Here is a 27,580-nt window from a genome sequence, read left to right as displayed (position 1 = left end):
AGACTGTCCTGGCTACATTTTACAGTTTGACATCCACTTCTTATATGCCACTTTCTGTGTCTAATGAGGGCCACAAATCACATTATACCAATTTCTATGATGTCATCAAGGCTAATGATCATGTGATGCCACACCCTGTGATGTCATGGGGTCAAATGGCATGTGATGTCACTTCCAGCACCCCTGGCATGTTTGTTGAATCGACCTCCATGGGTGCCACTTATTGCATTTTTACTTGTGAAATATTCCCTTGAGCCAGCCCTAGGAAGCTTCAGCATTGAACTACCCTGTTCTAAGCCGGTAGGTCAATGTCTCACCCAGAAAAAGAAGTCCGCTTGGAAGGATGATCCTCCTCCTGCAGAAATGAAAGGGGCAGGGCGACTAACTGTCATGCACTGACAATCCTGGGCATGTCTTTTTGACAGAGACAAAGAGAGAACAAGCAGTACTTTGGCTCAATTCTTAACAGGGGTTGCCTTCCAGGTCGTGGAGGGGAGAAAAACGTTTTGGGTGGGAAATGCCTGGCTCAGAAAAATGGGTTGATTTGGTCTTTTTGAAACATTCTAGAAAGTTATGCAGGAGAGTGGTGCCAGGCCGTGTGCTGCTCCAAAGAGGTGGAAAGGTGGAACCTCAAAAGAGTAAGGATGGACAAGATGGCTGACAGACACCAGTCTAGAATGGAAGGGGCAGATTTACAAGCCCTTTGTGAAACTTTTGCACTGCATAAACAATGCGCTACATGTGGCCCATTTACAACTTGGCACATCTAGGGAGATGCGTCACGTTGTAAAGCCATGCGCCACATTGTACCTTAGTCAGATATAATATATGCAGGGTGGGCGTTCCCATGCAAAAAGCTGTGTAGAACTGATGCAGTGAACTTTACAACATTTCACTGCGTCACTCTACGCCTTCACTGCATCAAAATCCCTACACCTGCTGACACCAGGCATAAGGCATGGCACAGGGCTTTTTGAATAGGACTCACCTATTTGTTGTGGCGCAGTGCTGGAGTTGCATTACTTTCTTGAGCAACTCCAGCAATGCGTCACTTTTGTGCCAACAAATGCATCAGAATTTCTGACGCATCGGTTAATCCTTGTGCCATGGAGCACCTTTTCTGAATCGTATTGTAAATACAGCGCATCCATGGTGGCGGAAGGACATTTGGCGTTGGCGCAAGGAAATTGACACATCTCTACAGGTGCGTCAGTTCCTTGTAAATGAGGCCCTAAATTTGTATTTCTTGGAATCTTTTAGACTCTAGAGCCAGAGGCACTGTATTTCTTATGCCCTTTGTGGATAGGAGAGAACGGATTTGCTGGGACCCTAAAGGAAAGTAGTTCTATTGGACTTCTGTGGGGTGCTCCTGTGGTGGATACCATTGGAGTAGGTACCATTGACTTCTGCTGGACAGACAGGCTAGTGGCCAGGAATTCAAGCACAGAATGTACTTTGCCATGAAGACAGTGGCTCTTTGCAGCAAGATTTGAAGCAGAGTTAGGCTGTGTGCCCCACCCCATTAGAGTGGGGTAATGGTCAGAGGAAAATCATCCCAGGGACTCAGGGGACAATGTCAGCGGTTTCTGAGGGAATTATCTCCCCTCTGCATTTGTAATAGCCAAAGAGAGCAGGAGAGAAGGAAGCCTGCTTACTTCCCAGCAGCAAGGGAAGCCAAGAAGAGGAAATGCCTCTACCCTCTGTTTACAACTCTGTGTTGCAAGTGAGCAGATGAGCTAGGCTGACCATGCAGGCGTTACAGCTCCCATGTAGTCATATATGAGTTGTGTGAGGGTGTCCTACAAATTAGCACCTTAGGACGGATGTATGACATTACAACGCATGCTTTTACCACGCATGCTGTTACAACGCGGTTTTTACAACGCTTACCTTTACAACGCATAGCTCTTTGGGGTGCTGGATACTGAATAGTTTAATTTACTATTCCAACTCCAGTCCCCGTGGACACTAGGGAAGGTGTTGGATAGTAAATTAAATCTATTCCCTATCCTAGAGTGCCCCCCAGCGCAATGCGTTGTAATGGTTTTCATTGTAAAACCTGCGTTGTAAAGGCACTGTGTGGTAAAAGTTGCGTTGTAAAGGATATTTCCCCCTTAGGACAATCCACTGTACAAGCAACTATAGTGAAACCTCTAAAGAAGAGGAAAAACAAAAGCAAAGGAATGGCTACATTATAGGGAGGTTAATAAGTAGAGGGGGAGCATGAAACAAGACCATGTAAGGGATGAGACATTGGTATACCATGACTGGCGGTGCCCAAAGAGGGGCAGAGGTATCACCAGAGGGGTTCTCTTGTACCAGGAAGATACCTGTAGAGTGGCTTTGAAGCAAGACAAATCATTATATTTCTTTGGCAGGTCATTCCGAAAACACAGGATGGATTTCTGTTCATTATTCAAGAGAAACCAACACAAAAATGCTTATTACAAAGTGCTACAAGTAACATAGACTCACACTTTACACAAAGCCCATACTTAAAATTGAAAAGTGCTAAACTTAAAGGCCCAGAACTATCTAAATGTCACATATGTATTCTCAGCTGCTACATAAATGTGAATCTTTTTTAGTTTGGTATTTGCACTATGCAGTTTCAACAGAGAAACAATCTGGTGTGTACATGCAGGACATGGTTACGATACATTTAAAATATTTAATGGTTTTACAAGGGTGAGTCTGTTCAATAGTTTTGTTTATTGGAAATTGGTTCTAATCAGACATAGCCCAAGAGTCAGGAAATAAATATCATAGTGGTACAAACTATAAGATGATTAAACATGGCAGTCTGTCAGTAGTTAAATCACAAGTAGATGCTTTACTGATTTTTTTAAAAACTTTGTCGACATAATATATTTTCTTCTACATTGTTAGGCACGATTTATGCATCTCGGCTATGGCAATACATTAGGAACCTGAGAAAGATATTCTCAAAGAGTGTCATGGAAGATTGCCTAATTAGAGAGGATACAAAGAAAATTGAGGTCCAAGAAGTCAGAGGCTAGAATTTGTAGAAGAACAGACATTCAGTGGGGGCAAACAAATGAAATCCAGCAAACGTAAACCAATAAGAGAAATATTTTCTCAGTGTTGCTAAGAAAGATTTACTGTACAGAAGCACTGGCACATACAACTTGATTGAGTAGTTACAATATGTGCTGGACCAATAAATAAACAAACGAAAATTGACTTTTCAACAATAATATGTTTTATATGAACACTCTCAACAATGTTTAAATTAGCATTTTACAGAATATTCCATAAACACAAAACGCTAACAAGTAAAATTGACAATGAACAAGAAAGACGATATATGTCGAAAAGGATGTGAGTACTGGAACAATAAATATACATATCTGCACTTTCTGTGTATTCTTTTGTGCCTTTTCTGTGGTTTGTGACATGATTCATTCTGGCTGTATACTTTGTAGACGACTCATGGGGGTCGATTCCGATCCGGTAAAAAAATCCGCCGTACGACTCGCATCCGGAGCCGTTTCCGTATGACTGGTACAGACGCCGTACGACCCGACGAGTACGATCCCGACCGGCGTACCAGGACGCGAGTCATACGGTCCACGTCAGGTAAGGGCGATCCGTACAGAAAAGCGCACATTCACATACACACCGTACGGCGCGTACACCCCCTGATCGCAGGGGTACGCGCCGTACCCCTGCGATCATGGGGGGTATGTGCCGTACACCCAGCGTACATGGGGTACGCACCGTACACCCAGCGTACATGGGGTACGGTGCGTACCCCATGGACGCTGGGTGTACAGCACGTACCCCCCATGATCGCAGGGGTACGGCGCGTACCCCTGAAATCAGGGGGTGTACACGCCCTACCCGGGGGGACCGTTCTGTACCAGTTTCGGGGCGAACACCGCTTTTACGACTGTTTTCAGCTCCCGTAGGAAAAGGGTCGTACGGTGCGTACCCAACACGAATCGTACTTGCCGGGTCGGAGAAATCGGCCGCGAACCGTACAGATGTCGCGTACAGCGGGTTCCGAGGGAAAGTCGTACGGGGATTTCATTCGTACGGTCCTTGTACGATTCGTACGGAGTACGGCTCCTGGTACGGATCGTACTTCGTCGTTCGTACGGTGGACGTTGCAGGGTACGAATCGTACGGGAAAAACACTCCGAACGGCAATTCGGAGCGCTTTTTACCGGATCGGAATCGACCCCATAGTGTCTTTCGTAATTCCTTTTAAAAACATCTCTTTTCTTCTGTCTTTAAACATTATTTTTTCCATGGTTGTTACCTCAGAAGACACCACAAGTTATCCACTGTGTGTCTTTGTTGAGTCTGTTTTCCCAATAATAATATCATGGAGAAAAATATTTCTGGTAAGCTCTTGTGCTTTTAAATGTTCGGTTCCATCTTTAAATTCTGATTGATTCTGATGACTGGACATACCACTTTCTAAATCTTGTTCCAAAGGATATCCTTATGGCATTCTCTCCCTCCTATCACCTGTAGGATTCTTCACATCATGGAGTCTCTGATAATTTAGATAAGTAACTGAAATACAAGCCTCAAGTATTGTACAATAAATCTATTAAAATAGAGCAGCACAAGAGAGGGCAGTGCAAGCATGCCACTCATTTCATATTTATTTATTAAAGGGCATAATTAATGTGAAAGCTACTACAATTTCAAGTCCAATACATCAGATTGTATCTAAAAAGGAAAGAACAATTTTTGTTGTATAAGTAAGTGTCAGAACTTTTACCTAAATAGGTGACAGGAGAAGACATTTAACAAGGTGAAGCCACATTAATCATTGTTGCATATTTTCTAGAGTGAGGGAAATAAATCAATTCTTTTGAGGTTTGTGCCTTTTCGTTCAATCATTCAACACAACAGTTTCCTGCATCCGCTCTTAAGCAACCTTTTTACAGTTTCTAGCAGAGGTTTCTGATTTTGAGACCAAAATATCCCTTGTATTCATTGCTGGTTTCAGATAAATGATGTAAACCTTGGGAGCAAAGATACAGTAGAGAAGGCCAGCACCAGAGGACAAGATTGCAAAAATCTCAACTGCTACCAGGTACTTCCCTTTTGTACTGAGGTAGGCTGGGATAAAAGAGAGCCAAACACTGGCGAACACCAGCATGCTGAAGGTGATGAACTTGGCTTCATTAAATCTGTCTGGCAATGTCTGTGCAAGATAAGCAATACCAAAACTAACACATGCCAAGATTCCCAAAAAGCCCAACATGCTGTAGAACATCAGGATGGAGCCCTCATTGCATTCAGCTGTTATCTTCGTAGACGTGACACTGTTGTTGAGATCTGGGAATGAAGGAGACATCCCAATCCATATAAATCCAAGTACCAACTCTATGAAGATACAGATCAGCACAATTGAATAAGATGTCCTGGAACCAATCCATCTTCTTAACCTGCTGCCAGGCTTGGAGGCCCTGAAGGCGATGACCACCATGATTGTTTTTGCCATCACACAGGAAACAGAAAGTGAAAAGGATATGCCAAATATCACCTGACGGAGCATGCATGTCAATCTTGCCGGCCGACCAATAAAAATAATTGAAGAGAGGAAGCACAGCATGAGGGCAACAAGAAGAATGTAGCTGAGTTGTCGGTTGTTGGCCCGTACCACAGGAGTGTGCCGATACCTAATGAATATACACAAAGTACCAGAGGCATTGAAGAATAGGAAGATGGAGATCAAAGCCAAGATTAAACCCAGCGGTTCACCAAAGGACAAGAAGTCAATTTCCTTTGGTATGCATGTGTCTTTTTTGTTGTTTGACCAGTGATCATCTGGGCACTTCATGCAGTCTAAGGAATCTGAGAACAACAACAGGCAGTTAATTGGAGACAATAGCTTGATAGTGTTGCATTTACTATTACAATAAATGGATCATACACCTGCACCCACTACCACTGTACAGAATTTTTTGAATAATGAACAAGTTAACTTTCTTGAAGGATGATCACTTTGTTTTTACTACAAGTTACCATTGTTCACATCTAACTCTGGGTGATCTTTGGTTTTCTAAAGTAAGACTATATGTTGCTCTTGAATCTGTGGTACAAACTATAAGATGATTAAACATGGCAGAGTCTGAGTCTTTGCATGCATCAACATATATAACAACCTAAAGAGAGTTGCATTTGAAATGTCAACTCTGCAGTCATTTGACATTGGGCAGATACTACCAAAATGTCATAATGCAACCTTCTCCAAACTCCTTGTTGACCTACAATCTTTCTGAATATTAGACTATGGAAACCCTGTGATGCAAGATTGAACACTGAGCCAGTCACACTGCTCTCTGGCTGCAGTGCTAAAGAGAATGCACTCTGTGAAAACAATTATTGCAATTCTGTTTCTATATAGTATATATTTTAAATGTGTTTTTGCGATTAATGACAACATTCAGTCAGTCTTAGAAATTCAGAAAATATCAGACCAACCTTGAAAGTAACATGTTGCTTTCTGGCCATGGTAGGATTGATTGAGACAACCTGTACCTAAAGATTGGGAAGTCACTTCTTGAAGATACTTGAGAACTTCTCTCTGACATATTTAAAACTCGGGTGTCCATGGATTATTTTGATGTTTAAAAAAAGAGTACATGCTGGTAAAGGTAAACAGTTTCTGACTTTCAGCAGGCTTAACACATTTCAGTTTGTTGAGGATGTGTGACTTCTTCAAGAAAATGATTAAAAATGAGTGGTGAATCCTGATATTTGTGACTATAATCAATTTCTTTCTTGCATTTTATAAAAGTTTAAATAAGTCACTTTTTCATATGAATACTTGTGCCCATCCATCCAACGGTGATTTCCATGTGCTATTCAAATTGTCCTTTACTAATGTCCACGTTTTTATTACCAATGTCGTTTTTATTTTAAGCTTTAACATGTATGCACTTTTTAGGTTCTATATTAAATGTTGTATTTGTAGGTCAAAATGTGCTCACTAATAAGCTGAGATTTTCTTATTTCTGATTTGGTCTGATGTAATGAATTCTCAAAATAGGCATATATAATGACCAGAAGAAACAGTATCTTTTGGAATCACCTCCATGCCACATGTTTCAGATCTGAATGTCAAACATTTCTTCTTCAGAAAAAAGGAAATCATTTTGTTCACTATGTGTGATAATATTGTGGCAGTCTTCATATAGTCCTGATGCATTGAATATTTACTGGTTTTCTGCTTAGTTATAATGTATTTGATGATCTATGTACCTAAAGTAAGGCTTCCTCAAAGGTTCTCTGCCTTTCACTCATCTACCAACCGTTTTATGTTCCCCTCGTTCTCCTGCAAGCCTGTTAGAAACCGGCTTTCTGGTTGACGCAGTATGCACCCAGTACAAGCAGGAACCACAATCCTAGTCAGGGTAAGTCACTATCACTCCACTACCCTGGATTCCAATCTGTTAGGGTAGGTATACTTATCTGGTCCTGAAGAAATGCCACTAACCCTCAAGGCAATGAGGCATGCAACATGTTGACCTCTATTCACTCTTGTTGAAGCTATCTTGGTGCATTACTACCAAAGATAGCTCTCCTGTTTTTATCTTGTCAAGGGGACCACCTCATTTATACATCTCTCCCTGATACCCTTTAGGCTATTTTAATCACCTGTGCACCACCCTGCACTTATACTCCCCATTACCCACATTCATCAAAAGGCTAAGTTCAAGACATCTCAGCAAAGGAGCCCCCATTGAGGTGAGGGGCCCGTCGGGCATTACAGTGCTGGCCCGACAAGGAGCAGCCCAATGATGAATCATGACACCTTTTTGGCTGTTAGAGCATTCAGGTCTTGTTGCAGAGATTCTGCTCAGGAACAGAACTATGCTTGGGACCACAGAACATTTTACACGCAGGAACTGAGTAACCATACTACCTCAGTATCAATAATTCCGACTAGCTATAGTGCCTCACTTGCTGTCCTAACCTTGCCAGAGATACAAGTGAATTGGCACCTCAGAACACAACACAATTGATCCTCCCAGAGATCACAATAACAAGACACACCTTTTCACTCTATCACTTGTACTTGTCACAATAAGATAAACACGAGACACAAAAGTGCTCTAAGATGCAGTATTTGTGGCACATATAGAAAACAAATGTACACCAAGCATATCGTTACTAACCGTAGGCAGAGAGCTCTGCTCTGCCCGCGGAGTGTGCAGAGTTTTGCCTACTTCACGCTCCGTGAAGTAGACGGAGTAGGCAATACTCCACACACTCCACGGGCTGAGCGGAGTTGGCCAGTCCCCGCCTCCCTCCTGCCCTATTAACAATGAAATTACAAGCGTTAACAACAATTTAAAAGTAAGGAAAATGGCTTATCTTAGCTGCAGTGTCCCGGGGCTCCCTATTCCTCCTTCATCGCAAATTCTTCATCAAAACTGTGCATGTGTGGGCCTGCGCATGCTCAGTTTTGATGAAGAAGTCGCAATGAAGAAGGAAGAAGGACTTCCGGGATGTTGCAGCTAAGGTAAACTGTTTTTTCCTTACTTTAAAATTAAATTGTTTTTAACGCTTATAATTTAATTGTTAATAAGGTGGGAGGGAGGTGGGTTGCTCGTAGTGGAGCTACGCGGAGTGTGCAAAGTTTGTTTTCCACTCCGTGGCACTCCGTGTAGCCCCAGTACGCCCACCCTTAAGTTACCATGGTTAATAAACCATATACCATAAAAAGCCCTGTCATATTATATGACAGAGTAGCCTAAACCTCCCCCTCCCCCTTCTTCTACTGAAGGTACATTATTATATATTATGGATATCTGGTTTTAGTGGCAGACCCTAGCATACATAGGTGGGTGTTCATCTCAGCTGAAACAGCACTCTTGCTTCAGAATCTTCATTCAGTGTGTGTGTGTGTGAGTGTGTGTTTTTAGAACCCTTGCCCTTTATTATGTGATTAGATGTGTGCTAGTGTGTGAACAGAGAGAATAACAAGAAGCAATGTTGTCTGACCTTGTCTGGTGTGTCCAGACCAAATCCCAGGAAAAGAACAGAATATGAAAACATGTGCAAGTTCTGTGTAAAAATAAAATCTGGCACAAAGCAAGCATGTTATGTAGTAATGTGTGCAAAAATAAAGGCAGCATACAAGGTAAACAGTTAGGCTAACATAGGAGAAACTACATTGTGTCATGCAGGAAATATATGACATTCTGTTCACTAAGCTTCAACTCCCCCACAGGATCCTTCTGGGTCGACTTGCCAAATAAATAAATAAATATATCTGGTACTTGTAAAGCTCGAACTAATCACTTCTAAGGGTCTTAAGGCGCTTGGGGCCATCAGGGAGATTGAGCTATTGCCCAGAGCCACATGGTGCTGAGCTGAGCTGCTGCTAGGGATCGAACTGTGATCCCTGCACCAGAGTCAGCCGCTCGGGACAATGCACCACACCTCCCCCCGACAGCCTTCTCCCTTCCCCTGGGGAACTGCACCCTTCTTTGAACTAGATTGTCCAATTAGGAGCCTGGGCACTGGGTCTGTCTAACCCGCTCCTTGTCCCCCCCTTTGATTTATTCTACCTTCTACTTACACAGAACCCTCAGGGGGACTTATGTGTATAAAAGTGGAGTTTAAGTCTTGGCAAAGGATTTTAAATGCCAAGTCGAGGGCACGCCTGAGACAGGTTTGAAAAGCTACATTTGTGGGAGCACAATCAGTGCTTCAGACTAGTATCATTTCATTTACGGGCCCTGGGTATATGGTATACCACTTTACAAGGGAATTACAAGTAAATGAATTATGCCAATTGTGTATACACCAATGTTACCATATCTAGGGGAGAAGCTCTGGGCAGCAGCGGTAATTTGTTCCTAAGGCCAACAAGGAGAATTCAGCAAAACAGAGGAGGTGAAACCAAAGACTTGATGGAAGATCACCCTAAGGATGCCAGGTCTAACACTGACCCACTAGTCCTCCTGTGACATACTTAAGATGTATAGGTCTTTAACACTATCTCTTCCCCTCAGTCCTTTTTTCCACACGAATGTGGCTAAGGATTGCAGTAATGTTACCCCAGCGCTAGCCCTAATGACCATGTGTACTGCTCCCTACATGGTGGCGATTTCACTTGGTGTACCTTTCCTTACTTAAGTCCTAGTCTTCCAGAAGGAGTCAGGAGACAGAAGGCAGAATCCTTCATCCATCAGAACCTTCTTCATTTGAGGAGATGGTGGTTGAGGTGCAAGATTTATCCTGTGTGCTGGACATGGATTATAGAAAATCCACCATCCAATCTAAACTATATTTCTCAAGTCCTCCACCTAATTATGAAGCAGACCCTCTTTGCTTTACTGTAAAATTACCCGGGACACCCTGGTTCACCCAGCTGCAACCAGATAAGCCTATTTCCATCTCCTTGGCCAATCTCCTACTTGACAGGGACAAAACTGATTTTCCTTCCTACTATGGCTGGAGCCTAACTGTTTTAGGAGAGTCCTGAGGATGAATAGGAGAATTCTGCCCAGGCGTCTCCAAGTTAAAAGAGATAGTGCTAAAGCTGCCCTTTTGTTTTTTTAATTGCTCCTATCCACTACCAGACAGCAACTCCATGTAAAGTGGTCAGCAATTAATGCCTATTGACCTTCCCTGCATTCAAAGGCAGGTTATTGTTCTCTGAGCCAGATTTGTTAAAAATCTGAGGCAAGATGTGTAGTAGGGATTGGCGTAACTCACGTAATTTGCTGAAGCACAATTATGGGAATTTACAACAAAATTACACAAGGTTCCGTGGAATTACTAAAGGTGTCTAATCCAGCTTTTAGATATTTTCTTACTGTAAAATGCAACTTTTCGTCCAAAATGGGCCAGTGGATTCATTTTGTGATAGGAAAATAGTGGTAAATGCAACAGAATTCAAATATTCTCAGCCATATGTCCTCGCTAACTCTTTGTTCCTGTGTTCCTGTGGTAGGATATTTGTGCCAAATTACTCTTTGTTACAGGAACGGGTATAATCAAATACATTCCCTTCATTTTCTATTAAAATTAACTTTGTAACCACTTTTCTTGCCCTTTCCTAAGTAGAAGTAGAAAACAATTAGGTTAAATACACCTAGGATTATTAGGGAAAAGCCCAGCCAGACCTACACAGTCACATAGATTTTGGCTTTCATTTCTTTGTGAGGGCACAATAATGGCAACATATCACAGGCCTTCTTTTTACATATAGGTACTCTGCTCTATATGGTTACAAGGTACATTTTAGGGTTTAAACTTACAAATAAACAGATACAGGCTCTTTTTACATGGCAAAGGCACTTTTATGTGCTGTGTAGTCACTGCAGTGCATTTACACTATTTCTATTTCTAAACACACCCATGATTCTTGCAGTGGTGAGGCAGATGTAGAATCTGTTTTCACAAACTACAACTGATCACAGAGGGTGGGTTTAGTGCTTCAGATTTCAACAAAGAATTAATAGCAACACTACAGCAGAGGATAACAGGCTCACTAGAAGCAGCAGACTCTGCAGATAACCTGATTGATTGACTTTCCATCTGCATTGTTTGGAATAAACTCTCACTCAACCTAAGCTATTACATGTGGCTAAATTTTCTTGACAATATGCTCAAAAGTAAACACCAGGGTAGGGTATGTATGCTAACTACCACTTTATTGCCTCTCTAGATTTAGTGATGCTGTTCAAAGGGCACACTGGGCAGAACGGAAGGGGCAGTTGTTGTGCATGTTAGACAGATGTATACAAGTGTGAGGTTGAATTATTTCTCTGACATAATACAGGTGCACACTCTGCCATCTGGACAGTTCTTATCAGATCGAGTATTAATGAGCACTGCACAAATCTCTTGGGACCATGAGGAATTTTAACCACTGATTCATACAGTGTTCCATTTGTTACCGAACTTGGCTGGTATCAATTCTAAGGAAGCCCTAGGCACTGTAAGCTTCATCCCTGTAGAGCCTGGGGCTATCCGGAAATTGGTGAGAGCCCCACTCACTTAAGTTGCAATTTAAATGTGTCTCAGGCCTGTGACTGCAGCTGCTCACTTAAGTTGCAATTTAAATGTGTCTCAGGCCTGTGACTGCAGCCTGTGCGTGCAGTTTAACTTTATGCCAGTCCCAAACCTTCCCCTTCACACATATAAGGCAACCTTAGGGTAGACCCTGGACAGCGCAGATGCAGAGTACAGTGTATTTAAATGACAGGACGTGCACTTTTAACTCTTATATGTCCTGATAGAGAAAACCCCTTAAATGTGTTTTTCACTACTACCAGGCCTACCTCTCCAATAGACTAACATTAGAGGTAACTTATTACATTTAATAAGCTATAATTTCCGAAAGGGAACAAGTGAACCAGTTCAGGTTTGGTGTCTTTGGAATTATAACGAAAAATCCTATCTTATAGGAAGTCGGATTTTAAATTACAATTTGGAAAATGCCAATTTTAGAAAGTTTGCATGTTCCTGCCTTAGAAGGTCAAAGGAGTATGCAGTTCCTGATGAGAAAGAAAAAAGGAAGACTCCCATCCTGTTATTGGGTAGTCTTCCCTCAGATAAGGATAGACGTTTATCTTTGTAGAACCTTTTAATATCCTTTCGAAGCTCCGGATCTGGTGTCTCAAGTTACCTCCAGCTATTTTGTCCCTTCATGTCCTTCCCAAACAGCTAACAAACTACATATCAGATCCCATTAGATTTTACCCCAGAGATATGATACAAACAGTCAAATGCACGTCTAGAGCGTGGCATACTCTGGCATTTCGAGTGCAGAAGCTCCAGCTATATGCCCCAATGCTCCCCCTGGCAAATCATCCCAAACTCTCAACCACACAAGAAAAGAAAATGCGAACGGTACTAGGAGAAATCGGTTTCTTGGCCATAGGTACATTGTTTCCACACTAGAAATTCATCCTACAAGACAACCCTTCCCTTTGTGCACATTAAACGCCATTAAAGATGTTCGCTTACTTTAGACTATGCTCAACAGTCAAAGAATTGTACGAGTCGTTCCCGGAAGAACCCACACCACTGAACGCACTGCAGATACTCCTGACAACACCGACACGAAAAAGTTTAGTCAATAGACTGTATACCACTTCCCAGAACGAACAGACTTTAGGGCCTGATAGATCGCTTCAGAGGTGGGAGGACACAACTGGTGAAACAATATCCAAAGAGGACTAGAGTTACAGCTGTGCTAAAAAAAACAAAAAAAATATTTTGTCCCTTCCTTTTTTTTTCTTTCTCTTTGGGATTTGCATACTCCTTTAACCTACCTAGCCTGATTGTTGTTGTGTATGCTGGATCTTCTTTTGACCCTCAACCCACTCTTTTGGATTTTGACTTTTAGATGGCGGTTCAGCCATGGAACTATCTCTTCTTACAGAGGCAGCATTATGGCACTTCATAGATTATTGAAACTTTCTGCTCTCTGGTTCTTCCCTTGTTGTCTCTTTCCCCTCCTCTTTCTTCTTCCAGTGCGCCGATCTAGCCCACGATCGACTACATGTTCAGAACATGATATTGCAACCACCACAATGGATGACTTTCAGAGTTTGAGTGACAGCATGGTCTCTGAGATTCTATAAACACCGTCCCTTTGGGGGAGTATCGAACTAGCCCTTTGGGCAGTCAAAATGAGGACTGGAATTTGCTATGCCCATCAAAAGACAACTTGTGAAAATTACTCTCCATGGGCCACTTATGACAGAATATCTAAGGGCCAATATATCACCCAACGGACTGACAGTCTCTAACACTCCACTTATCTTCTTGAAGATGCAGTTTTTAAGTGTGAATGGTCCCAGGTGGCATGGAAGTGCACCAGGGACTGCCTTATCCTGATTATCAACACAGAAAAATACCTTGCCAATGCACTGATAATCAGGATAAGTATAGCAGAAAATGCTTTAAAAACTGGGATTCTGATCTCTGTCTGTAAATCCAATATAGATTAAATCAAACATGAGATCAACGAAAATAGGGACTACCCAATGAAACATAAAATGAGCTAGATTCATAGGGATATTAAAAGGTTTGACAAAGAAAATGCCTATCCTTATCCGAGGGAAGACTACCCAATAACAGGAGGGGATACCTCTTCTGATGACAGTGGCTCCTCACACAGAAGGAGCCCTTTGGTTAGTAGTAATCCCAGTTCAGGTAGCTGGGGGACTAATGAGAACAGGTGATGCCTGCCTAGCCAACTCTTTGGTTATGGGATGGGCCATACCAGGGCCCTCCACCAATGTGGCCACAGTCTATTGGCACATATGTGCAGTGAGGATCAGAATCATGAAACACTGCAGCGGCATATGCTGTAAACAGACCACTACCAGAATGAGTACTACTTTTATTGAAGCACAGCATACTTCTGATGATTTGCATTGGACAGTCTTGGAGGCACACACACAGATAAACAAAAACACCCTATTTCATAGGGATAAAACATTTATTTTTGTTTGAGCTACACATAAAACAAGGCTCAGCAATGATATTCCCTGGGGTGAATTAACTACTTAAAGATATATTCAGGACTCTTCGTATACTTCTCTACACCTTTGACATCAAAGTTTGATAAAAGCTCTTCTCTATGCCCTGACACTACCCAGTAACAGACATAAACCTAGACAGAGTTTCCTAGGGCACTGTACCCACATGGTCACTAGATGTACACATACCTAGACAGGGTCACCTAGGACGCTTTCCCCAATAGCACCTATCCTACTATTTTTTGAAGGTGACAAGCTCCAGTTCTACTGACTAGATTTTTGCTCTAGAATTGAGGCTGGAGGCAGTTTGAGATTTTAACTGTGCTGATACTGGGTCCTAAAGGTGTGCAGAACATATTATCATCCAGTCTGCGGTATGGTCTCTGCTGAGCACACAATTATGATGGTCACATATGTGCCAATAGTCATTGCCATTTTATGTGTAAAGGAGGTATACACAGCAGTTACCATAGTGACAGTCGCAAACAAAAATGCTATGGTGAACAGAGTGGGTGTGTGGGTGAGAGAGCATGTGATTACAAGTGAATAGTGGGAACAATAACCTAGAGTGATTGAGAATGAGTACAATGAATTACGAGAAGTGAGTGAGGATAAGTGTTAGTGAGAATGAGTGTGAGTGACCATAGGCACATGGAATAAGTTGGGTTAGCTCACTGGAATTCATGACTGTATTACGCCACTCCAGTTTCAAAGATCATCAACCGCCACTGATCCCACGCCCCATCTCTTACACTCTCGATCACAGATCTTCTTCAAACTTGATCCTTCCAAAGCTTCCAATCACTGATACATTCCATATATCACCCTCTAGTCACACTGGTTCAAAAGAAAATCATGTCAAATACTTATACAAAATATAAAAAAGCTAATATACTTATTGAAAAAACAATAATGCACTAACACACTCACATTACAAAAAATACATGGATCAATTATGGCATATCTCCTTTAGAATTAAAACTCAAATTTGCAATTCTAACGAGCTATCCAAGTATATTACACTGGAGGGTAGATTTACATTTTTTTCACATGACGCAGCAATCACATATGCTGTGCTACATTGTACAAGGTGTAAAACATGCTGAAGAGCCATGTCTATGAGGACTCTCCCCACAATGGGGCTCTAACTAGTCTGCATGTGCAATACAAAGCCTCATACTGTGGTACAGAGGTCAGTGTGTGCTGTCTAACATTTAACAGAATCAAATCTTTCTACTGAAACATTCTATGCACAGACACATTTGAGAAGACCCCACAAATTGGTTTTATGCCGCACACTTCTGCACTCATGCAATGCAGGGGGTTTTGAGTAATTAAAACATTTGTTCTTGTCAATGCCTAATTCAAACAAATGATCATTTTTGAAAGTTTGGGCTGGCTATTTTCGCAGATCAGGGTGCGTGACAAAACTTATGATCTGCCTAAGTAATGCCCCAGCAATGCCCCCTTGATGAAAAACGACACAGAACAACCCACTTTTTTGTGAGAAAAGGGCCCCCCTCCAACGCATACCTTTCTGTCACTTTAAAACAACACAAATCTAGGCCGACATGTCTTAAATGGTGATCCATTAAAATTGCAAAGAAGAATTACTGAAGATATCACCAACCAATGTGATTCCCCCTCTTAAGTGCTGCTCTGTGCTTGACTGCTTTATTCAAAGTTCATAAGAGAGGGACTCATTTACGAGGTTTTGACGCAGGGCAGTGTCACAAGGGGAAACGGCCACTACAACGCGGCCGTTTCCACGCATTACCATACCCATGCAAGCATTACAACGCATGTGTGGTTACCACAAATAACCTTTACCATGCATACCTTTACAACAAGATACGTAAAATTTAAAAAGGGGGCTTGGGAGGGTCTCCCCCCCCCCCCAAAAAGCGTGTGATTCAAAAAGGGGTGTTGGTGGGGTCTCCCTCCCCAAAAAAGCCCCTGTTTCCGTCACGATGTGAAGGCAATCAGCTTTGTTAAAGGAAACAGAAAAACACTTTTGCTTCCTCTTTGCAACATACAACGCACGTAGGAAGAGCATGGGAAGGAGAGGTCCTGGAGAGGTAAGGGGAATTTTAGTTAAAAAACAAAATAAGGGTTGAGGTAGTCGTGTCGCGCAGGGCAACATTTTAAGTGTTAAGGGCAGGGGTATTTCCAAGAAGAAATGGGGGCGAAGGAACTTTTTATTTGTAACTTGTTATATCGACATGAATTGTAAAATGAATTAAAACAGATCATTCTTGAAAGCAAACTGCATATAAATGCAGCATGTGCCATCTAGTGGAGTAACACAGCAGAATCCCACCGCTGTTTTGGGGCAGGGAATCGGAGCCTTTACCATGAACATGCCATTATCATGCATGGTTTTACAACGAAAATCGTTGTAAAGGTATGCATGGTAAAGGCATTTTCGTGGTAAAGGTTATGCGTGGTAATGGCAATCGTGTTGTAACGCATGCGTTGCAACGGTATGCGCTATAACGTCATACAACCTGTCATAAGAAATCATGTGCGCTGCCCTGCATCAAAAGAAAAGGGCAGGAATGTGCTGTATCTGCAAGATAAGACGCATTCCTGTCTTTTTCTCCTGCGCTAGCGCACAATGGGCTGTCATGCACCAAAGCAAGCACCCTTGTGCCAGGGTGCAAGGGTGTCTGCGCTGTAGGGCTGATTGCTTTTGAGCAGAAAGGGCCACCTTCCTGCACAAAATCCATCATGAGAGGTGTTTTCTTCTTTCTATGTATGCTGCAGATAGTTCTCCTCTTTGCACCTCCCTTATGTCACCCCTGGGGTGGCGTTAGAATTTGACACATTCCCAGGTTTACAATTCCTCGTAAATCTGGGAATGCTTCAGATTCCATGGGTGTTGCGTGGGAACACCCACAGCAACACTCAAGTAATGCCCCTTTCACTCAGTGTTCTTAGTGAAAGGGGCACATATTTACAAGGCCATGTAAAGCTATGCAAAGTGGCTTTGTGTGGCCTTGGAAATATGCTTCAGCACATTGCACCAATGGAGCATAAAAAAGTGATGCTCCAGCAGCAGAAAAGTGCTGCTAGGGCCTTGTAAAGGAGGCCCAGGGTGTGGACTGGATAGACCAGCACCATTTGCGGTCTCTGCATTGCCCCGGGCCTCTGGATGAGGATGACTTGCCTGAATCCCAGTAAGATAACATCTATGTAGAGCAGTGGGAAACTAACATAGGCATTGAGCTAATCCTCTGGACAGCTCCTTTGTTCCTGTTTTGCTTCTGAGGTCAAATCTTAGATGGGTTGACTTTGCATCTTGAAAACACTCTACTAGGGTAGCACGGCCTGTGGGCAGGGACATCTTAACAGCATTCTTGGCCCCCGGGCAAAGCAGTGCACTGTGCCCTGTCTACACAACCACTCACAGGAATAAAAATGTTTAATGGAAAGTTAGTGTTAAATTCTGGTCCTAATGGGGGCCACTATGCTTGTGGGGCCCCATGGCAACTGCCCAGCATTCCCATGTGTTTAGACAACACTGCCTAAAGGGCAAACAGGCATTGCCCCATGGGCTGGTCTGACAGGTCAGTGTATGCAGGGCCAGCTCTAGGGCGGTGTGACCCGTGCCACTGCACCAGGTGCTGACTGAGCATGGGGCGCCTGTTTGCTAGTTTATATTGTGCACATTCATGGCCTCCAGTAAATTTCAGGCAACAATTAAAATGTCAAGAAAACTCTGGTGAATAATGTTCTTCCTGGCGAGATCAGGGTTTTGTCTAGTAGAAGTTTTGACTCGTGGAAGTTTTGATTCATGGTAAGGTAGCGCAGAGGGTTAATATGCCTGCTGCAAAGAACATGTACCTTGCAGATCACAAAGCGAATGTAATGTAAACAGATCAGTGGGTTACTGCTTTTATCAGAGACTTCCTTTTGTTAGTTGCAGTTTACAGTGAGCTATTAACTGTCATCAAAGAACTGTGTGCAGACTTCAAGGTATAGATTAGAGCGTAAGGATTTTTCCCCAGACTTTCATTATTCTAATATTTGCAAAAAGGGTTAATTTGGGTACAAATCAGTTCTTGTTATTAAATAGAGCCACAATCCATTGTGTTACATTTTAAATTCAGAGTTTGTGCTTCTCCAGACCAAGTACTCTTCAACTATACTGCCTACCTGTATGGATGACATGTGAATACACCCCTTGCTGTTCTCTGTCTCATGTAACATTTCCTATTCACCGAATTACACTCCCATGATTAATTGTCTCTGTGTAATGTGTGTGTTATGTAAAGTGCTCTGACACCATGCACTTTTTTGAGTGATGCTATAAAATTAATTAAATGCATGTGAGAGAGAGTGGTTATGGAGACTGTTAAAGGGCGGTAGGGAGGGAATCCTGTGGCAGAAGTGGTCATTGGGGAGTTGCCAAAACACATTGTCGTACTGGGCGCCACCATGGCATGGGCAGCTTTTAGCTCTTTTTGGGCCTGATTTGTGGTCTGCTGGGCCTGTGTTTACTGTTGATTTACCTGATATTTGAATACCAATAAAATTGTCCCTGACTCTTATTTGTCTTTCTAACTGTATGATTATATTTCAAAAGGACAGGACATTGCATAAGTGAGCATACTAAGAAACATCCACTTCAGTAGACATAGACATCCAAACACATCATGCGCTAATAAAGATCTGTGACATGTAACATTAGAGCTGCCCAGTGCCCATTCATACTATGACAAAAAAATGCACACCACACACATTTTGCTAGAACCAAACAAAAGGAAGAAGGACTGCATTGACTCTGAACAATGAGTTTGTCAGCATTCAAGTGTCACCTCAGTTTCGATCAGGGTCAGACTGGGAACCAAAAGGAACCCTCGGAAAAATGTTCAGGTCACTCTCTGCTAAAATCCAGAAACCATACCCAGCCCCCTTCGTGCTCTCTTTGCAATGTTTATCTATGTTTTCACTGTCTGTGACATTCTTCAGCTCTCTTTCTTGACTATTGTTCCTGTTGACCAGCCACAGCTCTTCAATTAGGGTGGAGGAGTGAAGCCCCTCTAAAGGAAATGCTGTAGAATCAAAAAATAAAATGCTAATAAAGTTAATTTATTACCATTTTATTTTTCACTACTCACTGGCTGAGTGTCAGGGTGGGGTGGGCCATTGCCCACAGCAGAGAGAAGTGGGGGGCACTTAAGTTTAATGTGTGCATGTCACTTTGGCCAGCTGTCTTGTGACACCACCCAGATAGGCTTCCTTTAAACCTCTCCAACTGGAGCCGCCTTAGACAACTGGGTGGAGCAGTCACAGGGCCCCACTGCCTGAGGGAGCATCGGGCCAGCATGACCCAAACAGTCCTGCCACTTCTCTCATGCTGCTTAACATTATCGGCTGCATGAAAGCAGTGTCTGAAGGGGTTAGGGGTGTTGGCTGAGTATGAAGCCATTTGCTCTCTGCAGGACCCAGGAGCACCGAGGGAAGAGGATAGGAGGAGGTGAGCCAATTTTTTATGTTATGATATTGACCCACTGAAAGGCACTGTGAGAAACCTGCGCAGCCTTCAGCCTCAACCCCAGATCTCTCAGTCATAAACACTGTTTATAATGAGCCATTATTGAGAGCTTTGGCATTGACCCTAAATTCAATCACAATGTTTCAGTAGGTCAATATGACTGATTTGTGCACCCCACCACTTATGCTGAAATAAACCCCAATATGGGAGACACAGGCCGCTCCATCCCTGGAAATCCGCATTGGAATCGAAAACTGGTAGGTGAAAAAAAAATCGTGTAAAATTGGCAGGATTCTTCTGTAGCATAACATTTATCCACCTAGTTGCTCCAGTAACTTATTTTACAACGATTTAGACAACTCTCAAATACCTTTTAAATGATGTTCTTATATGTTTGCTTTCTTACATTTGTTTCAGACAGAAAAATGCGGGAGTTCACTACTTTTCCCAATGTGGGGGCATATTATCAAGGAAAGTAGTGCCGCTTTTCCGGCACATATCCCCGGAAAGCGGCGATATTCCTATTGCACTATCACCTAGGACTCGCTAACATGTGTTAGCACTTGTTTCCTTGAGATAGCTGCTGTTTATCTTGCCGCTTTGCATGTCAGTGATATTTATCGCTAATGATATGCAAAGTATGCGTTCCTTACTAAAATAACATGAAAAATGTTGCTAACACAACTTCCCTCAATTATCAATCCGGTCGTGAACGAGCCTAGCGATAATAAAAGTAATACTAACCACGATTATCGCTAGTATCTGAACGCCTGATTTAAAACTGTCTTAGCTATATTATCCTATGGGAGGTGGATTGTCAGGATAAGTCCACCCTGCCCTAATATCAAGATTTTCCCTATCGTCGTGGTTTTATCGCTGGATTTCCAGTGATATTCAAGCATTTTGTCGCTATCGCTGGATTTTTTATCGCCTTGGAGATAAGCGTTGATAATAATGCGCTATCTTGGCGATATAATCCAGCGATAGCCAGCAATAATTAAAATTGTGCTAAGCTCGCTTAGCGATACTTATCGATGGCTGTTGATAATATGCTCCTTGGACTTTCCTATATAGGCCAGGATGGTTAAAATCAGCCAGGTGTCACCCCTAGATGGAATAATTGGCAATCCTGCTCTGCCTCCGGAAGGGCTACAGGGCCCTCCATGTAGTAGAAATGCACTACACAAATGCTGGTTACATAAACTGCCCAACTGCCTCTGTATCATAATTCACTCAAAATATAGTGTCAGCTGCACCATTTAGGCCACTCTGTCTGTGGGGTCAGTTCTGATTGAGGTAGCAGTGAGATGCTCTACTTCGCCCCATTCCCTCACAGCTGCGCAGCACTTAGTGCCAGCTGATATTCTGGATACAGGGCTTCAGGCCCTATTACGATTTTGTGGTGCTAGGAAATGTTTGTCATGTAGTATGAAATCTTTTTCAAGTAGTATCATTTACGCACCCTGTTCTGAGTACCCCTAAAGGTGGTTTCATGATGATGAGGTTGTCTTGCATATTTTGGTTATGATATTGAGATTTTGTTCCACCCCGTGCTCTATGCCCCTAATGTTAGTGATTCTCAGGAGATTAAGGTCCAATATTAGTCTGTTAAGATTATGGGCGTATGACGCGGTTGGTGCCGAATGTGATTTTTGCTACAGGCTGATGCTAATTACAGGGATCACCAGTGGATACTGGGTGTTCGTTTATGATCTGTTTTACTTTCACTAAATTTGCTTTGTGATGGTTCTGACAGTGGTCCAGTTGGCCCTGTCATATGTAAACAATTCCTTTTGTAAATATCATCTAGTGCCAGGTGGCATCATGTATACCTAGATGAAGGGCACAACAAATACCAGCTGAACCACAGATACTTCCAAGCCCCCCCATCTTCTTCTGCTTGCGATCTGTGCCTAATCACCTCACCTCCCGGACGGCACATTAGTTCAGCTATCTTCACCCGACATCTGGAATATGTGCCCCCTCTACGTCCTTTTATGTCTCCTCACCACGGCTTTCCTAGTAACACCCTTCTCTTATCCCCCCACACTCCTCCTCCTCGTTGTGCCAATATGGCCACTACTCGAGTTAAGGCTGGAATTAACTGCTATAAAATAATTTATCCTCACAACCAGACGAAAGCTTCAGTAAAACAACTAAAGCATAACACTATTGAATGTTTCCCTGATTCCCTTTTTGTTGATCAATTCTACAATGGTCGGTTTGGGAGGCTCAAAAACGATCTCATTTTCTTCACTCACAACACCCCTTCTTGGTCTACCAGCTTATATAATTCCCTTAATGTCACCTCCTCCTCCTCTATCCCTCATGGGAAACAACAAAAAAATTCCCCATCTGCGTGTTTCAACGGCTTCCTTACTATCTCGGTCTATAACAACGTTACTTTCATGATTCAAGGCAAAGACACCTGTCTCTCTCTCTTTGACCACCTCTTACCCTCCCTACTCCCCTCTTCTGCGACCGGGTCATCCCCTGACTCTCCATCTAGCTCCACCCATTTCTCCCTTTCTCCTCCCCTGACCCCCCCCACACTCTAATAGGCTGCACCCCTGAGAAGCACAGGTCGGCCATCAACCCTCCCCTCTCCTGTGCCCTCCTCTCACATTCCTCCCCACCCACAGTACACCCCCCCTTTGTCACTTCAGCCTTGCCTCTAGCTAATTCGCTCCTCGTCCAATTTGCACCGTTCCGGTACTCCAATCGCATCTCCTCCTACCTATTCCTACCTGCCACCCCCCTTTTTAGTCCACCGCTCTTCCAACCTTCTCCCCCAGTTAACTTTCCTTACGCTCCCCTTATTCTTCCCTCTCCCCCTATTCTCTACCCCCTCCTCCTGTCGCTATTTACCCCGATTTCTCCACAAACCCATTGCATCTCTTTCCTTCCCCCCACTCCTCCAGCATTGCTATGCTACCCCCTCTCCCCCCTTGGTAACCCTTTCCATTTCCCTCCCTCGGGCCCAGCAGAACCATTTCCTTTATTCAACTTTCCTTTCTCCCAACCCCCCTCCCTCGGCTAGATTCCCGTTCCCTCACAGCCACCTCTCCGAGCTGACAGGACCTCTCCAACCACCTCCCCTCCTTTCCGCCCTAACCTCCTACTTCCCTATGATTCCACACAGTCCTCCCCTCTCCTCCTACCCCACTGCCTTGGGCGGCATCCATCCCCCCAAATTTGTCCTTAATTCCTTTCCTTCTTGCAACGCCAACAAAGACAACCCGCCCTGCACCTCTGATACACCAACTCCCGCTCTCAATCTCCACTTATCCCCAACTATGAACCCTAGACCCCAACTCTCTGCCTGTCCTCCTCCTGTCCTGTCTTCACCACCAATTTAACCCCCTCCTGTTTCCATCGAGCCACACAACCTTCCTTGCTCTGCCCTACTCTCTCTGGAAATTAAGCTAGGCTCTCTTATCACCTCCATCTTCCAGCTTGGAGCTACCATTTCACTTTTAAGCTCCAAGATCTCCACTTTTCCTTACACCTCTACTCCTTTGTAAAACACTCACCTTCCCATGAGATGCACCTCACCCCCCATCCCAGTATAGCCAAGCATAACCAGTCGCGTGCAACCATCGTTAATCCACACAAGCCCTTAAATGCCACCCATACTCAACCTGCATCTCCGAGTAACCCAACTATCTACACTATTCCGACCATCTCCTCTGTCAGAGCCAAACATCCACCTAAACCCGCCGTGCACCCCATCTAAGTACAATATCCCTATCATTCTTCATAGCCCAAGTACCCCTGTCACCAAAACAGTCTTGACAGAGCTGCGCTTTCTGCTCCACAACTGCAGATCTGCAACAAAACACAAACTTGAAATCTCCGATACCATCACCTTTCACAATATAGACATGCTCTTCCTCACAGAGACCTGGTTCAACGATACCTCTCCCGATATGTTTGATCTCCTATTACCCACAGGCGTTTAGATTTTTAGAAATGACAGAACTGAAAAAGTTGGGGGAGGTGTTGCAGTCATCTTTAGAAACTCCCTTCAACTTAAGGCTTTTCCTATCAGCTCCTTCCGCACTTTTGAATGCCTATCACTTGAGCTTCAACTACACCACAGCTCACCCCTCAGATTCCATGCCGTTTACCGCCCGCCTGGCAGCGGCCCTGCGTTTATGGAGGAACTCACTGACTTCATCAGCAACCAATACTCGCATTGTGACAATCAGATCTTCGTGGGTGACTTCAATATCCACTGGGGCTTACCGCAAGACTCGTCCGCGAATTCGCTGGCCCCCTTCCTCTCTGCAAACGATCTTATCCAACACTGCACAGAATAAACACACTCCAAGGGCTCAATCCTGGACCTTGTTATTTCTAAAGCAGGCATGCTTTCTATAGCTACCCCTATTCATGTAGACTGGTCTGACCACCTCCTCATCCCATTCTCTCTTCACCTTGCACACTCTATAACTCTTGGCCAACCTAAGAGGGCTACCTCCTGGTTCTGTGACACTAAAAATATTGAAACCGTTTCCCTCTGTGATTCAGCTTTGCTGTCACTTCCAAGACTAGACCCGAACCTAGATGTTGGCAAACTCACCTCCCAATGCCTCACAGTCCTTGCAGTGGAAATCAATAACATTGCTCCCCTCCAAAGCAAAAAGAAAAGGCTCATTCCCTCAGCACCTTGGTTCAACAAATCCCTCTATGAAGAAAGGAAGCACCTAAGACTCCTGGAGAAACAATGGAGGCAAGCGCCCTCCACCGATAATTTGACCACGCTTCGTTCAGCAAGATCAAGTACCACAGGCACATCTTCCTTGGGAAAGCGTCGCCCTTCAGAACCCTCCTTGATTCAGCCAAAAATAGACCCAAAAAACTATTTGAGCTCATCAAGAATACTAATTGCTCTCCCCCAACCTCCAAGCTGGAGGATTCTACAAAGAAAGCAGCGGATTTTGCTGTATTCTTCAACGAAAAAGTGAAATCACTGGCGGAGCAGGTCGCTCATCCTATCCCTCCAGAGGAGCGCAAATCCCTAGTCATTTGGCAGAACTTTGACCCCTTCTCTGAAGATGCCCTTCTCGATTGCATCCATGAAACAAAGCCCTCCAACCATTCTCTTGACTCCATCCCTAGTGCCATTGCCATTGACTTCTATACCCATTCTCTTCCCTATTGGACCACTCTAGTCAACCTCTCCCTCTGTCAAGGCTCCCTTCCTGTCCCCTTCAAAACTGGGCAGGTCACCCCTCTGCTTAAAAAACCCACTGCTGATGCGAATGACCTCAACAACTTCCGTCCCATCACTATCCTACCCTTTCTTGCGAAGATCACCGAAAGATGTATAGCGAAACAACTCTCTCGTCATATCAAGGACAATGATCTGCTTGACAATTTTCAGTCCGGCTTCATCCAAAACTGCAGCACTGAAACAGCCCTGCTGCAAGTGATTGATGACGCGCTGCAGATACTCGATTCCGGAGGGTCTTGTCTTCTAATTCTCCTTGACCTTTCTGCAGCCTTTGACACTGTCAATCACAACACTCTCCTCAACACTCTTCAACAGAGAATGGGCATGGAGGGCACTGTGCTTAAATGGTTTGCTTCCTTCCTCTCTGATAGATCCCAAATGATCAAAATAGCGAACTGTCTTTCACCTCCTTCGGAGGTAGGTCAAGGTGTTCCTGAAGGCTCTATACTTGCACCCACACTGTTCAATCTCTATTTAGAACCACTGGGAGATCTCCGAAGTAAATCTGGGGTCCACTATCATCTCTACGCAGACGACACTCAAATCTACCTCAAAGTTGCCTCCACTCACGATCTCTCCGTCCTAAGCTCTACTCTGGACAACATTCAAAACTGGATGTCAACACATCAACTGATTCTGAATCCCTCCAAAACTGAATTCCTCCTCCCTTCCTCCTCACTCTCTCCTCCCGCGGTGCAATCATGGATGGATCAGTTGAATCTACTTAACAATAAACCCATCATTGTTGACAGCGCAAAATCCCTGGGTGTCATACTCGACAAAAAACTCAATCTAATCTCCCACATCAACTCCATTGCAAAGTCTGCTCGATACCAACTGCGCCTTCTTTGGGGAATTCGTCGCTTCTTCCCGGAGCAAGACCTTAACACTCTGGTCCAATCACTGGTCTCCAGACTGGACTACTGCAATTCTCTTCTCACTGGCCTCCTCTAATCCCACCTGGCCCCCCTTAAATCTATTTTCCATTGAGCGTCTCGCTTCATTTATGGGGCCAAAACAAGCGACCACATCACACCCATGCTATCCACCCTCCGCTGGCTTCCCATAGAGGCAAGATCTATCTACAAGACTGCCTGTATCACCCACAAAGCCTTGCACTCCTCCTCTCCTTGCTACCTGGCGAATAAACTGAAACTCTCTGGAGGCTCCAGACAATCACGTAATGCGGAAAATGTACTGCTTGAACCTCCCACTTTCAAGAAGGAAAGATCGATGGCCCAATCCATTTCAGGCAACGCGGTGAGAATCTGGAACTCACTTCCGCCTCAGCTCTGGACCACCACCGCCTCCCAGGCCTTCAAAACTGACCTCAATGTTCTCCTCCTTCTAAGACACTTCCAAATGTAATTCACACCCTCTTTATTATCTGAAGGAAGGCCCTCCATTATAGAGAATCCTTTTCTCCATGACTATGGAAGTGCCTTCCCAGTGTGTTCTGCCAGCTATTGCAGTATTATCCTTCTACCTGTGTTTGGTACTCGTTTGTAACATGCACACGTCACATTTCTCTTGTAACACACTGTTTGCTACCTCTTACATTTTGTTTGCTTTAGATACTTGCACAAGGCCACCATTGCATACGTAATGTTTGTTCTTGTGCCTGAGTGTCTGCCATTTATTGTAGTATTATACCTCTACTTGTACTTTGTACTCCTGTAATGCACCGTTTGCTACCTCTTGTATTTTGTTTGCTCACAATTGTCATTTTTGCCTCATGTAACTTAACGGTTGCTTTTGTAATTTGTTCACTTGTAATGTTCTCCTCATGTATCAGTTCTGTTCCTATTGTGAAGCGCTCTGACACCTTCGGGTAAAGTCTGCGCTATATAAAAACGCATAAAATAAAAATAAATATAATAAAATAAATACCAAATTATGTTGTGCCCAAACATGTCAGTTTTTTTCACAATAGATGCTTTTCCCTAGTATACAATAACTTTAGGTAGGATGCGCAGAGTTTTTTGTTATTGCCCCTTAGTTTTCATTGAACATTGAGCCAGACTTTTTCTTAAGAAAAATGGACTGCACCCACCTGTTTGATTGGAGATGCTCCCAACAGGACAGGGCACACAGGTGAAACAACAAATGGGGCGTCCAGCAATGCCGGACTTCCTGTATCCGGGAGCACAGCTCTCACTGCAGACTGACACAGGGACCTGTAAAGATAACAGAAGTGAATGTGCTTGTGAATCACGGCATTGCCCACATTAGGCTGTGGTGTTTCATCACTGCAGATCAGTAATGCATAGCTGACTTCCAAGCAGACCTTCCAGAAAATCATGATTTTTTGTTTGCAAATAACCATGAAATCAGCACTTTTGT

General features: G+C 43.6%; 1 protein-coding gene across 1 annotated transcript in view; it reads right to left on the bottom strand.

The window, feature by feature from the left end:
* Positions 1-4,906: 4,906 nt before the first annotated feature.
* Positions 4,907-27,580, bottom strand: part of LOC144783903 (extracellular calcium-sensing receptor-like) — a 138,071-nt gene continuing 115,397 nt past the window's right edge. Inside the window, exons 5-6 of the mRNA XM_078662643.1 lie at positions 27,291-27,414; positions 4,907-5,838 (exon numbers count right to left, since the gene is read on the bottom strand). Of these exons, the coding sequence (XP_078518769.1) occupies positions 4,907-5,838; positions 27,291-27,414 (1,056 nt within the window). The remainder of the gene's footprint in view (positions 5,839-27,290; positions 27,415-27,580) is intronic.

This window comes from Lissotriton helveticus, chromosome 10 (genome assembly GCF_964261635.1).
Source record: "Lissotriton helveticus chromosome 10, aLisHel1.1, whole genome shotgun sequence".
Taxonomy (NCBI): domain Eukaryota; kingdom Metazoa; phylum Chordata; class Amphibia; order Caudata; family Salamandridae; genus Lissotriton; species Lissotriton helveticus.
Note: the sequence above shows the minus strand (reverse complement) of the source record. Positions and strands in the feature narration are given on the sequence as shown.